Here is a 15,548-nt window from a genome sequence, read left to right on the forward strand (position 1 = left end):
TCTTTTTCTTTAGTTCTAAAAAAATATATTTGTAACTTTCCCAAACCAAAATCTCAAACATCCAAAGACTCCAAGTGAATCATAATCTTCACAAAATCTACAATGTTTGACTTCAACATCAAAACTGTAAACTACCAATACTGAATAAAAAACACAAGCCCACTTCCTTGGTCATAGACTACTCATATGAATTACGATCAAATGATACTACAATGTTAGAGTTATGTAGGTGTCGTTGAAAGTAAATAACATTGTTTTTTGTCTAAGCGTATTTGATATGGTATGGTGTGAAAGGCTATGGACATGTGTATATAAATTAGTAGAAGTGAAAATGGTGAATGGAAATGCAAAGAATTTTTTGTGTGTGCGAGAGATGAAAAGTCTTGAAACATTGACCCAAATAAAACAAATAGTAGTCTTAAAATATTGAATAATAATGTAACAAAAATAGTCTTGAAACATTGAACCAAAAAAAATAAAGAGTCTCTATTTTTAAATTTGTTCTTATCTTTAATGTGGCTTAAGGGTATTTTAATTCTTTACATAGAGTGTACCACATGGCAGAACCTCATACTCTCTTGTAGGAGGTCTCTACTTTTATATATTGATATATTGATTGATAGGTTAGGAAAGAATGAAAAGAAGTGTCAGTGGTCCCCTAGAAAGTCGAAACCCCAATTTAATTTTGGTATTAATTTTTATATAAGTAACTTGTCAAGAAGACTAGGCATTTTGATATTGAATTTGAACCCACCCCTCCCAACCCCAAACTGATTGGATATCTCAGTTCTTCCCCTTCTTTTCTTTTCCTTTCCTTTCATTTCAATTTCAATATAAACCGACTCCTTTATATCATTTTCTTTTCATCTTTTTTTTTTCTTTTTTTTTTGAGGCTATGGACCATCCAGTTGTGTACATCTAAGACCATTAAGAGAGAAAATGAAACATTCTCCTATAGACTTTTTAGAGAGGTAAATATCATGATGGGACGAAAGTGATGTTGCCGGACAAATCTAGCCGTCCATCTGTTTTAGTTTTATACCATCATTGGACCCACATTAACTTAGCCGGCATTTTGTGTAGCCATTGTTTATTCATTCTATAACCTTCTGGAATAGATGTTTCTTTACTCTATTCCATGAATTTAAACAAGTTTCAAACTAATGCTCTCACTTTTTTAACTAATGTTAGAGATATGTCAAATTTTATATGGGGCAAGGATTGAGCTCAGTGCTCATGTGCATTAGACTCATTAAAATGTGGATATATAATAAAAAATTGATATGTTTTAGCATCTTAATGGGTTTTGTGCTAGGAGTACTAGACCCAAACTCATTCCTTTTAAGCATATTACCCCAATTATATTGATTGTCATGTCAATATAGTAGTTCTAGCATTTGTTTGTATGAGTTGGCCGGATCGATCTAGCAATATTCCTTTTCATAACATTTGTAATAACCAACAATAAGTCCATCCTCTTACCATAGATAAGCAAACAAGCACTCAACCACCCATCAATACCAGGTCCTAAAATTCGCAGTCACCAAATTTAGCCGGCCAAGTCTGGATTCCTTAGCTTGGGAAATATTGGAAATACTTGATTATTTGGGAAGGTTTCAAACTTTGATGCCCAAGTGTTGAGTTGTACAGTTGTCTTTTGTCCATCAATTCAAAGTTTGATTCAACTGCAATGCAATGCTCACCAAGCATGGTGAAATGAAATGTGACAGGCATTTTAGAGGGTTGGTGTTTGATAGCTATATAATTTAATTGCATCTAGTATGTGACTCATTAGACACCATTGGGCAAAAAGAATAGTTTTTCAAAATGTTGAAAACTTGAAATCTCTCAAATTGGGCACCAATTATTTAGTAATGACATGTCTTTGTTATGTATTATCTTATCCAATCATCTTAGGATATTTATCCTAGTTTGATTCCAAGCTATCACATGAAATAAATTTTATTTATTCCCGTATCCGAATCAAAAAACTTGGAATAAGATTGGCATATAGACTTGCTTAAAAATCCAAATCATTAACCAATAAAATTGAATCCCAATTCAAGCCATTGACAGTCCCAGACTCCCAGTCAAAGGAAGCTTCTTTCTTTCTTTTTTTAGATAAATAGTGAGTTAATTTAGTTTTCAAGTTTAACAAGATTTAATTCCACCTGACTTAATGGAAATTTAATGAGTAGAGAATATTTTGTAGCCCAGCATTTGAAAAGACTTCTTCAAAAGAATGCAGCTTTTGGCCAAGAGCACCACGAAAACCACATTAGTAGTTCATATAACCAAGAAAAATAAGCAAAGGGAGAGGGTTGCTACTTGCTACTTCGCTAGTCCTTCACTCCTTATTTGGAGATGGAGATGGAGATGGAGATGGCACTAGGACGATTACAAAGGGACCCAAGCAGTTAAGGAATGGAGTAAAGTGTTAGAAGATCTAATAACATGAGAAAAGGAAATTCAAAATTCAAAACTTTCACATCATGGAGTTATTACCCCTAAAAAAAGCAATGAATTTTACTAATAAGATTAGGCACATAAAACTTTTAATTAAAATTTCTGCAATTGTTGATTTTTGTTTTTTTTTTTTTGGTGATTGGTGTCGTATTATAAAAGTCGTATCAATAATAAGTCCATGTGAAAGCGATATTTCTTTAATCATAACTTATCAAAGTATTGTAATGAGTCATGTAAAAGTGATGTTATTCCAATCACAACTTGTCACTTACCATTTAAGAAAAAAAATCTTATAAAAATACTTTGATAGATTCATGCAAAGAGATATTACTCAAATAATAACTTAGTATTATTATCACTTTAAGTCTTTAAAACAAGTTGGAATAGTGAAAAAGTTATAACAATTAACATGTTTAACCTCCACATGTACAGTAAGAATCATACACAAAGGGCAGCCTTATAACTATAAGGTGGGTTGATTTTAAAAATCAAAGGGGTGCCCAGAAGAATGGCCTTAAATAATGCCGATTAGCTTCGTTTTCACTTTCCAATGAAATCTTAAAAGACCAACATACTCTCAAGATGTCCCATTCTCCGAAAACCCACGAGCACCCGACTAAAGTTTAAAACAAAAAATTTTAGAAAATTGTTGCTTAAGCCATAACCCCAATTATAAATTAAGATTTGCTGGTCCCAACTCCCACCTCCCTAAGCTTGAAATAAAAAATTAAAATATATACTCGTATCAATAACTACATAAATTATTAAATTATAAGGAATTAATAAAGAGGGACAAAAAAAAGAAGAAGAAGAAGAAAACTAATGTACTATAATTCATTCTAAGAGAATAAAGGAAGCAACCATCACTAGCTTTCAACTCTTTGCATTGCCGCCCATAGATAACTAAATACAATCAATCATTACAAACCCATTTTGACAAAATAAACAAAATTTGGGACCCACTAGATCAGCCGTTGGAGGATCTTGATGAAATGCCAAAGGACAGCCAGGATGAAATTATATACTTAGGTTCAAGTATCATTCAATGTACATAGTTAATGAACAAACATGGTACCACATTTACTTCTAGGAAGAGAAAAAAAAAAGTGTAGTTAAAAATTTTATTAAAAAAAAAAAGACATAATATATTTGGCCTAAAAAGACTGATTTTGTGGTTAGTAGAGAAGGGTTACAAAAACAGAGATGTACAAGGAACCTCATCATTCCAATTCCTCCCCCTTTTGAAAAAATCAACAAAAACAAGAATTATCTAGGAAAAACAAAACCCACAAATTTCAATAGAATAGAGTGGAAGTAAAGGAGCCAAAGTCAGTTGCTCGAGGAAGAAAAAGAGGGAAGAAGAAGCCAAAGAGCACTCAAATCAAAAGGAGGGAGGACACGTATCTATATGGGAAGGCATTAGAAACTTAGGAGTTAGGACTTAGGAAGTAGTAGCAGAAGCAAAATCCCAGTCAATCCAGTCAAACTTTTTACAACCCAATAAGAATAATCTCAATCTAACATCATACAACAATGCCAACTATATTTATTAATAACATGCCACTTGCCCTCCTTCCCCACCTCTCTCTCTCTCTCTCTCTCTATATATATATATATAAATAGAGGTCTAATTAATTAATATATTTCATAGTAATATAGGTACACTTTAAAGTTGAGGAGAAAAGTTAAGAAACGCAGGAAAGGGAGGAATTGGAATGGAAGGGAGTTCATGACAATTTCATGTCTCATAGTTTTGGCTAACTCTCTTGCTTTCTCTTTTCCTTTTAATAGATATATTCTTCTTTTTATTTTCCGGGTCTTTATTATTTTTCACTTTCTTTTTCTTTCTGCCCATTAAACAATGAAAATGGCATATTACCAATCATCCTTTCCCCTCTATAGGAAACACCCATCATTGCTCCCAACAATCCTTTTCAACCTTAGAAACCTGAGCTTCTAAGATATTCCCTCTCTTCCAATTCTTCCTTCCTCTTCTTCTCCTCCTTTCTCCTCCTTATTATGCTGCCTCTCACAATTTATATATCTCCCTCTTTATAGCCTTCTCTTCCTTTTTTTAAAACCATCCACTTTTTGTTTCTTTTCCCTCTTAGACCTTAGCTCCACCACACAACAAAAAAACACATGGATCCTTCTTCTACAAACTCTGTGAATGGCTTCTACTCATTTCTCACCCGTGGGATTGATGATCTTGAACGCTTTTACTTGTCCAATAACTTCATGTCAATTCAATTCCTTCAAAGGGTACTCTCACTGCTTCGATCCTTTCACTCCCAATTGACTCTCCTTGTCCAAAAGCTCCATTTGCCAGTGGGTGAGAAGTGGCTTGATGAGTACATGGATGAAAGTTCAAAGCTTTGGGAAGTTTGTCATGTGCTAAAGTCTGGGATATCAGGCATGGAAAACTATTACTCTGCTGGGTTCAATATAACTTCTTCACTTGACGCTCATCGCCATCTCACTCCACAGCTTTCTCGCCAGGTTCAACTTCATCACCAACCTTCAATTTTCATATAAAGATTCAATTTTTATATGGCTTTGATTGAATTTTTTTTGAAACAGGTGGTTAGAGCAATATCTGGGTGTCGAAGAGAAGCACTAGGATTGGAGGAAGAGAATAGAGGCTTAATGGAAACAAGAATCCAACCGCTTTCTTTGCGTTTTGATGAGAAGGTCTCCATAGAGTCAAAGCTAAATGGGTTCAATGGCTTCAGGGGTGTCCTTTATGCAATGAGGAATGTTAGCTCTTTGTTGCTGATGATATTGCTATATGGATTGGTGTACTGTTGGCCAGAGTCAAGTTTTTTAAGGGGTGGATATGAAGGTTGCTTGTTTTTCGGATCCGGGTTTATGATATCAACGGCAAGGTTACAACAAAGGGTGGCTGCAGAGATCAACCAGATGAATGGGAGGCCAGGGATTTTGCTGTATGAGTTTAGGAGATCAAAGTTGGCTATGGAGGAGCTGAGAGGAGAGTTGGAGAGAACAGGGTCACAAGGAGGAGTGGTGGAGTGGGAAAGTGAGGTTGGGATTAGAGAAAGAGTGGACAACTTGAGAGGGTGTTTTGGGGTGTTGAGATCTGGTGCTGACAATATTGTTGGCCAGCTTGATGATTTCTTTGATGAAATTGTTGAAGGGAGGAAGAAGCTTTTGGACTTTTGCAGTCATAGGTAGAGAAAGAGAACGAGAGTGAAAGAGAGATAGTGATAGAAATGGTCGGATGGAAGAAAACGAAAAAAAAAAAAAAAAAAAGGAAAAAAAAAATGAATATTACAAGTAGAGGAATCAGTTGTTGGGGTTGTTGTACCTTTAAGCCTTCTGTCCCTCTTTGTTTCTTATTATTGTTATTATTTTTTTTTTTTCCTTTTGTTCTTTTTTTTTTTTTTCTCTTGTGGGTTACTGTTCTTTACTTTTAATGGTCGCTATAGTTGAAGCTTCGGAGAATAGGTTTTGTTTCAGCAACCCCAAGAGGAAGGTTCTTGAATTGAATGTAAGTCTAGGTTTCAAAAGGACTTTAAATGAGAGTTCAAGAAGAAAATTAAACAGAAAGTGTCTTTGTTTTGTTTTTATTTTTTTAACCACTTACACGAAACACCAACCCCAAGCTCCTATTAAAAAATTTGGGTGGAGAAAAGATTTGGAAGCTTCTTAATATCCTCACAAGGGAAGACAAAATAATGATATTCCCATTAATTATTATATTTTAAATGGTTATTTTATGTTTCTTTTTTCTTAGGAAGTGATTTTTTTTTCCTCATCTTGCTCTGTTTTGTTCATAGAGAGTGGCTCTTTTTTTAGTTGTTATAGTAAATGATTAATCATTCAAGTTGTGAAAGAATGATGAAAAGAGTGGCTTAGGACTGTAGGGGCGACTGTGAGATTCCTTGGCTGCTTTAATTTCAAAAGCAGCAGCTTCTTTTGCTCTTAAGAAAGCTTTTGTCTGATTCGGTTCACTTTGAAAGCAATGGAGTCGATGAAAGCTCCTTGCCACAACACCCCCCTCTTCCTGACATGTCTCTTCCAAACTCTCTCTCTCTCTTTTCTCTATCTTGCTAACAAAAATTTTATTCTGCTGCCAATTTCATCCCCTTTTTTGGGTTTAAGGATATAAAATATTGAACAGAAAATTAAGGGGTCACTTTCTCACGTCTAACCGTATCTCATGCTTTTTGTCCTTGCCGGAAATCCATGCCTTGCCTCCCTCAAAGGGTTCCATATGAGTATGCCAAAACACAAAAGAATAAAATATTGGCCAAAGTAAAAACATAAAGACAAAAAATAATGAGTAATACCATCTTTATTCTCAAAAAAAAAAAAAGAGTAAAATTAATATAAAGCGCCAACATGCCGAATGCCAGAAATTCTGGTAGCAGAGCTCTGTTGCAACAAACCAAATGGGTAACGTGTTGTGCACGGCCATTACCCATAAAACCGCACATCATGTTTTTACATCAACCACCAAAGCAAAGACCATGCTTTTGATTCATTAAAAAATAAAAATTGGCAAAGAAGAAGAAGAAAGAGTAAGACATACCACTGCCCCGAGAAGAATTGGCTAGTTTTCAGCATTTCCTTCTGCTTAAGGCCCGCAATTGAATTTACCAAACTTAATAACCAAAAGATACAAACTATAGCCGTAGTCATTAGAGGATGAATGGCAAAATCCAGATGTTTCTAAACCAGAACCATTATCAAATGCCAATGGCAAAACCAAGATGTTTTTAAACCAAAACCATTATCAAATGCCAATTAGCTGTGGGTTCACACACTGTAAGAGGAAGGATGTGCTTATATCCAATACATAAAAATCTTTTTCCAACAAAACATAATCGAACAGTTCGAATCATAAACATAATTGGTTCAAAAAAAGATAGAAGTTTCAAATGCAACATTCGCATATTTTTCACATATAACTCATTTGAAAAAGCAACTTTTGATATCTATCCCAGTTCCTTAATTACAAATGTATTCAGATAAACAATTACAGACCAAAACTTTGAGACGCCTTCACAAACATATCAGGAAATAAAAAAGATGACCTTTTGGTATAAATTTTACAAAATCACAAAAATAGATAGTCAGACAGGCACTTGGGTAAGTGATGCTTGTAAAATTTTTGGGCAACAAAATCTTAATGTTGAACTATTTTAGGGCGCGTAATTTACAGGAGAGGGCCTGGGAGAAAAATGGATGGGTGGTTACCATGTGGGCCACAGAAGCAACATCATGATATTAGAGATGTGAGCTGGCTGCCTCTTCACATGTTCAAATATCAAATCCTGGCATTGCAAACTGGGAAGCAAATGACTCAACCTGATTTCGGAGCTCAACAATATTTTTATTGTTCTGCAGACCCTTGAAAAAATCTTTCTGTAATTTTCCAGGTTCCCTCTGCACCATACTAGTAATCTGGGCTGCCCTAAAAAGAAACTCAGCAATCATCTCAAAATCAGCCTCTAAACAACCTCTTGTTGTCATAGCAGGAGTACCTAAATAAGAACAAATAAAATTATGAGTTAAATGTAATAATCAGTCCACACTAGGATGGTGACACATTTAGATATGTTTAGATATGTATTAATTACCACTGTCACTAATGAAATAATTTATGCAACAATATAACAGTAATGACCTTCAGATACATGTCCTTTTCACCACTTAAGAATTCAGAAAATTGAGAAATAAAGCACAAAATATGGAAAGCTTCGTAAAATTATTTCCTTAGGGCACCCAAGGGAAAGAAGCATGCTAATAAGAACATTCTTCCTTTGCAGCATTTTAAAAAGATCATTCTAAAATTTGGATACCATTATACTGTTTGTTATCTACAGGGATTTCCAGATAACCCTCCACCCTGTTCTTATAGGGGAAGGTGGTGGCATTTTAGTTGTTAACTCTTCAGCAAAAGAAGGGGATACGATCATACAAGATAAATTAAAAGGTGCGGCCAAAATGTACATGACACTTTTTCAAAGCCTACTTGTAAATGCAGTATGACAAAACTACTCACCAATTCTTACTCCTCCAGGAGAAATAGCACCATTGTCACCAAATATAGCACTTTTATTGAGAGTGATGTGACACATCTCACAGACCTTCTCATAGTTCTTGCCTACAAAACACAGAGCAGGTACAAAAGATCAGAACTTGAGGTGCATATTTGCGCAGGTGGTTTTTACATTTGTATCCTAAAAGCTAAAAAGCTAATAATTAAATTTGTACCACAAAAGCGTAAAAGCAAAACAATATGTCCCTAAAACAACTTGAAGGTAATTTGAGTGACATTCATATTCCAACGGTACAGTGGTTTCCCCTTTTTTGACATATCAAGTCAAAAGTATTCCCTATTCATGATTCTTTGATAACACAATAATTTCAAATATCTTGGTAACAATTCAAAAAACCCTACACTTTCCACACGAGTTACTAATCTTCAGATTTCAAGCAAGTATATTTATGCATAGCTAAACATCAGAGCCTTTGCAAAATGAAGCTGATTTACATATTTCTGGATAATAGGTTATGAGAATCTTCTGACTGTCAACAAAAAATAGGCATAAGATTACCGAATTTCATAGCCAATTTCATATATAAAACCTGTCACTATACAAACCAATTACCACAGAACTTTAGAAGCTCATATAAAACCACGGTACATTTTACTGTTGATGTACCATTACAATCAGATGAAATGCAATTAACTCTAATATATATGTTTTGGCCTTTGAGTTTATAATTTTCATCTCATCCAATGGCTTAATGAACTAAAATGATATTTTTTAATGAAAAAGAGCACAACAAGATGCATTTCTTTAAAATTTCATAAATAGTTTCACATAAAAGGTATAAGTACTTCAAAAGTAGCTGCAATGGCTTAATGAACTAAAACGATACATTTCAATGAAAAAAAGCAACAAGTTGCATTTGTTTTAAAACACATAAATAGTTTCACATGAAAAGGTACAAGTAATTCAAAAGTAACCGCAACGAATTCGATCTGAACTACAACACATATAACAGCCAATGCCTGTATGCCTTGTTAGAAAATATTGCCAGTCCATTTTGGTAATCCATAAACAATGAAAAAAAGACAAACTTACAAAAAAAGAATTGAAAGTTGGGAATATAACTGGAAACCATAAACTTCACAATGATGGAACTGTGGTAGTGGTTACAACCGTGCATGTGCCAAAACTTTGCTTTAAAACAGCTTTAGCCCTTATGTTAGCCACAGAATGTTCTAAGTTTTTTTTTTTTTTTTTTTTTTTTTTGACAGAGAGAATGTTCTAAGTTATGCTCACTAAATTCAGATGGGAGCCACAGAATGTAGTACCAGAATCAAAGCAAGTTAAAGTCATGAAGTAAAATGGAACTAAGCAAACTTTATCCCTTAAAATATTTTTTTTTTCTTTTTTTCTTTTTTTGGGTGAAAGAGCAGGAAAAATTAGAATACCTGTTAAGCCTAGGGCAGTTAGATCCCAAAGCAACAAATGATTATCGGTACCCCCAGTCACCAGCTTGCATTTTCTTCTCGACAAAGCAGATGCTAATGCCTGAGCATTTTTCTTCACCTGTTGCATATAGGCTTTATACTCAGGAGTAGCTACTTGTTTTAAAGCTATGGCAAGAGCAGCAATGTGATTATTGTGAGGACCCCTTGTAACGATGGAAATACCGCGAAGTTTATCCTTTCCTCAAAATCATAATGAGTACTACCATCTCCGTGACTAAGGAGCAAGCCCTGTTTCCTTGATTTCGTACCCCTCCTATAAAAGATTATACCTCCCCTAGGACCCCGGAGACTTTTGTGAGTCGTTGAGGTAACAATATCACAATATTTAAATGGGCTTGTGCATTCCTGTAATTGATGACAAACAAAAATGACCGTCAGAAACTTGGAATTCTTTTTTCTTTTCCTGTTTTTGATAGGTAAATAAATTTTAATGTAAGAAACTTGGAATTCCTGATGATAATAATCTGATTATAAGAAGATATATAAACAGCATGATAGATTTCCAATGAAACTTATACATCTATTGGCAAGTTACACATGGGTCTTGAACCTACAACCTCACATTATACCCTAGTTCTCATAGGAAGAAGTGCNTGCCTAGGCAGTTAGATCCCAAAGCAACAAATGATTATCGGTACCCCCAGTCACCAGCTTGCATTTTCTTCTCGACAAAGCAGATGCTAATGCCTGAGCATTTTTCTTCACCTGTTGCATATAGGCTTTATACTCAGGAGTAGCTACTTGTTTTAAAGCTATGGCAAGAGCAGCAATGTGATTATTGTGAGGACCCCTTGTAACGATGGAAATACCGCGAAGTTTATCCTTTCCTCAAAATCATAATGAGTACTACCATCTCCGTGACTAAGGAGCAAGCCCTGTTTCCTTGATTTCGTACCCCTCCTATAAAAGATTATACCTCCCCTAGGACCCCGGAGACTTTTGTGAGTCGTTGAGGTAACAATATCACAATATTTAAATGGGCTTGTGCATTCCTGTAATTGATGACAAACAAAAATGACCGTCAGAAACTTGGAATTCTTTTTTCTTTTCCTGTTTTTGATAGGTAAATAAATTTTAATGTAAGAAACTTGGAATTCCTGATGATAATAATCTGATTATAAGAAGATATATAAACAGCATGATAGATTTCCAATGAAACTTATACATCTATTGGCAAGTTACACATGGGTCTTGAACCTACAACCTCACATTCTACCCTAGTTCTCATAGGAAGAAGTGCCATAACAGCATATTGGCTTCCAAAGAAAATAACGCCAACTAACCAAAGTTACTGACAAGATGTGCGTGTGTAAGAAAGAGAGAGAGAGAGATATTGACATCAGAGAAGGTTCTGAGCTTCAACTATATTTTGTTTTGGGGTCCAATTTGATACAAAGAGAATTTAATGAATAATTCTTGATAATGAACTCAACACAATAGCATATGAAAGTAAATGAGACACTAAAGAAAGATCCAGCCTCATCAATTTTTTTTTATTGTTAGGTTGTTAAGTTACATGTGGGTCTTGAACCCACAACCACACCCTCTGCCTAGCACTTTTAAGGAAGGAGGTGCCAATAGAGCTAGAGCCCAGCCACATCAACTATACTCCAATACTTCTCCACAAATATCAATATCAATGACACCAGTCTGACTTCCAAATTGACTACTATAAAATCCATTCTATCTCAAGTTCTTGCAGCAACAAGGTGGTAATAATAAACACTCAAGGAACTCATCTCATGCAGTTCCACTGGCGAAGTAAATTATTTTTGTGGGAGAATGAACTGCATTAAGAAATTTCTAGCTTGAGATGAAATTGGACAAGCACCCTCTCAACTTTGGCAACATAACCTATTTTATTTATACCATCTGAACTTTTGTGAAAACTTATGGATTAAAGAAATCTCCTCTCAATCTCAAACCTTTCAAAATACCTCAAGACCTAAATCTCAATTTTTTTTTATAAGTACCTAAATCTCAAAAATTAAAAATCAGTTTTTAAAATGAAAAATAAAATAGAAAATAAAAAAACTGTCCTGTCTTTACTTATTATTATAAATATTTTTTAAAAGAACAGTGTTCATACCATTCCTATGTCAATAGAGTAAGCATGCAAGAAAGTGCAGGTCGTCAAACAACAACAACAACAACAAAAAGGAGATATAGAGTTGTTCTGTTCTGCACTATAAGTGCAAAGAGGTGTAAATGATAATTGCTCTGTTTTCATATCAATTAAAATTATCTCTTACTCAGTCCCCCCCCCAAACAAAAACACCCCTCCTCCCTTCCCCCAAAAAAAGCCATGAGGGTGCATACATACATGCATATAGGAAATATTTTTATTGAAATATAGGAATATTTTTGTATTTGTAAAACCAATATGCTAAATTTTTAAGCCTAGACACTTGCCAATACAGGCAGGCTTAGTAAAATATCATGCATATAATGCAACGGTTGTTCCAGTACAAGAAGTCAAGGGGTCAAAAGACTCAAAACATGAAAACATAATGGATCAATTGCTTGTAAACTAACCTACAATACTGTAAGCTAATCGGGTCATAAATGAGCTTCAAGAACTCTAGTGCTCTTTTTGGGGGAAAAATTTTGGGGGTGACTGGCAACCCACTAAAAATGTGTTTCCAGAGGTCCTTAGAGCTGAAAAAAGGAAAATAACTTTAAGGCTAGAGCAGAGACACTTCCCAACCAGAAAAAGCAAAGTTCCCACTGATGGTAAACTTAGTGTAAGTGAGCTCTAAGATCACATCTTTGGAATATAATCTGGGCTGTAATAGCTAAGTGAACTCTTTACATAACAAAAAGTGAGTCAACTAGCAGAAATTTGGAACTTTTCAGAGAAAGTTCTACAATTCACTGTTCATACTTTATAAATCCATAACTTTGAAGTACAATTTATTACTATGATTTGCCTCTATATCACAAAAGCTCTACAGTTACAGCTCACTTCCTACCATATTGACAAACGGTCAAATCATCATTTAAATATAAGTTATATTAACAACGGTCGTGAGGACTCTAAACTGCACAACTCCTATGACTACCACAACACAAGGTGGTGACAAATATGATCACAAACTACAAGAATCCCATCTCCTGTACAGAAAAAAGAGAACTAAATCAACCCCAGCTCATAATGACCACAACAATTGTATTCAAATAAATGAAAACACTTTCAAATGCAACAAAATAAAAAATTAGGTAACCAAAAAGGTTCAATCAAATTCCAAATTTCTAAAAGTGAAGCATTTTGAACCTTGGCTGCCACGAGTCCGCTAATATGAGCCATGTCACACATCAACACAGCTCCGCATTTATCCGCAATCTGCCTACACCTCGCGTAATCCCACTCCCTCGGGTACGAACTCCCGCCACAAATAAGTATCTTGGGGCGAAAATCAAGCGCTTTCTCCTCAAGCTTGTCGTAATCAATATAACCAGTATGTGGGTTCACTTTATAAGGCAAATTCTCAAAGAATATAGAAGCAGCCGCGACTTTCTTCCCACTCGGAGTGTAATACCCATGACTCAGATGCCCGCCTGACGGAGAATCCAATCCCATAATCCGATCCTTTGGGAGCAAAAGACCCGTGTAAACCGCGAAATTCGCAGAGCTACACGAGTATGGCTGAACATTCACACCCATTTCTCCGAATCAAGATCAAACGCCGCTAATGCGCGCTCGTGACAGAGCAATTCTATTTGATCAATATGTTGATTCCCAGTGTAGTACCTTGCACCAGGCATTCCCTCCGAGTACTTGTTTGTCAAGTGACTGCCCAAAGCTTCCATCACAGCCCTGCACACGTAATTCTCCGACGCGATCAATTCAATCCCTTTATACTGTCTCTGCTTTTCCTTCTCCATAATCGAGTTGATTTCCGGGTCCGCCACGCCGAGCGGCTGGTTCCCCCAACCCCAAACCGCCGCCCGCCTCGCCTCGAGCCCGGGCTCCACCGCGACTCGCTTCGTGGCGTTCTGACAGAGCAGCGAGTCTCTCGACCTCTTCAAACACATTGGGTGCCCCAGAATGCTGAATTTCTCATCCTCACTCTGGTCTTCCCCTTCCCCATCCCCATTCTCAATCTCGATTATCTCCTCCTTCTGCTGTAGCAACTGCAGTGGAACAGACGGCACCGAATTCGACGAATCGCAAAAGCTCGAATCGATTTTCAGTGAAATCGAATCGTCAGAAACCGAGGTGTGCGAGCTGAAGCCGAGAGAAAGAGCAGGCTGAGCGTGTGGCAAATCCATAACAACAACTTTTACGAAAACAAATTCAATTTATTCAGGGATACGAGTAACAGCAACAGAAACAACGACAACACCGTCTGAAAAAGCTACAAGTACAGTAACGAAACGACGGGGATCGGTTCGAATTTGCTGAAGCAGAGGAAGCTTCCATGGGAGTTTCAGAGAGAAAAAGTAAAAAGCCAAACCCTAACCCTTAAAAAGGAACGGAAATTGATATTTGTGTTTTATAGAGAGAAAGAGAAAGGTGAGAAAGGTGACCGGTGGAACTGGGAAGTGTAGAATGAATCTGGCCGTGATAATGGTATATTTAAGGATTAGTAGCAAGTTTAGGGGTGAAGGTGACCGGGGATAGGCGGTGAAGTGTGTAAACGTGGAGGGGAGGGAATATCTTTTCTCTTTGGTGAGGGGGAAAGAAAAGGAGAGGAGAGGGGTTGATACAATAGGAAGGAAATCTACGTGGACGGAAAGATGTCTAGGTTCGAAGTGGAAAATTTTGAGGTTAGGAATAATAGGAAGAGGAGTTCAATTCTTCTGCTCTTTGTTTGTTTTGTTGGTCTAAGTCTGAGATGAGTGGGGTCCATATCCATAAGTTCTTGTTTTTAATGTTTATTTTAAGCACAGTAGATAATGATAAAATTTAGATAATGAACTTATAAATAATATCAAAAAGTGCAATAAAATTTATGAATTATAATAAAAATAAGTTAAATAATAGTAAAAATAAAATATATAGTAAAAGAAATTGACTTTTTAAGTTAATGCCAAATACAATATTTTTCTATCTATCCCACGGTTGCAACAACTATTCAAGAGCCAAAAAAAAAAAAAAATGCTGTGAAAATTAATTATAATTTATTTACTAATAAATAATTATTGTGGGGTCCGTGGGCCTGATAGCCTCAGTCCTTCATATAGCAGGCCCAAGGCCCATGCCGAGGAGCGCAAGCTATTTCTGAGGAGAAGGGGGGAAGCCTATTCTCTTGAATTCACGCCGAGGACACCTTGTCCTCGGCCTGACAAGAGTGATTTCGCGGAGTGGCTAACCCCAAGGTAAGCTGTCACTCTCGCATTTAATGCACTCAACTAACCCCCCTGGCCGCATTAATGGAGAGGTAACCCCTTGGCAGGATAACGTTGGTCAGAGTGAGCCACTTGAGTATCGATAAAGCTTCTGATGGGATGGACGACCAGAGAAAAAGGCGAATAGACAATTAACAGATGGAAGCAAAAGATAGGAAGATTAAAACTATAAAAGAAGAGCTAGTAAAGCCAAAAAGAG

The 15,548-nt window shown here is 36.1% G+C and overlaps 2 protein-coding genes across 2 annotated transcripts; one reads left to right on the forward strand and one right to left on the reverse strand.

Moving 5' to 3' along the window:
* Positions 1-4,110: 4,110 nt before the first annotated feature.
* On the forward strand, positions 4,111-6,033 carry LOC112023243 (uncharacterized). Its single transcript, XM_024055864.2, has 2 exons — positions 4,111-4,965; positions 5,047-6,033. The coding sequence occupies exons 1-2, from the start codon at positions 4,609-4,611 to the stop codon at positions 5,656-5,658; spliced, it is 969 nt and encodes a 322-aa protein (XP_023911632.1). The 5' UTR covers positions 4,111-4,608; the 3' UTR covers positions 5,659-6,033.
* A 1,328-nt stretch (positions 6,034-7,361) lies between these two features.
* LOC112023241 (serine hydroxymethyltransferase 7) lies at positions 7,362-14,677 on the reverse strand. Its single transcript, XM_065771933.1, is given in 6 exon segments — positions 7,362-7,973; positions 8,495-8,596; positions 9,938-10,141; positions 10,788-10,989; positions 13,272-13,657; positions 13,660-14,677. Coding segments are annotated over 6 exon segments (1,728 nt in total). The 5' UTR covers positions 14,270-14,677; the 3' UTR covers positions 7,362-7,749.
* Positions 14,678-15,548: the final 871 nt, after the last annotated feature.

This window comes from Quercus suber, unplaced genomic scaffold, assembly GCF_002906115.3.
Source record: "Quercus suber isolate HL8 unplaced genomic scaffold, Cork oak 2.0 scaffold_51, whole genome shotgun sequence".
Lineage (NCBI taxonomy): Eukaryota > Viridiplantae > Streptophyta > Magnoliopsida > Fagales > Fagaceae > Quercus > Quercus suber.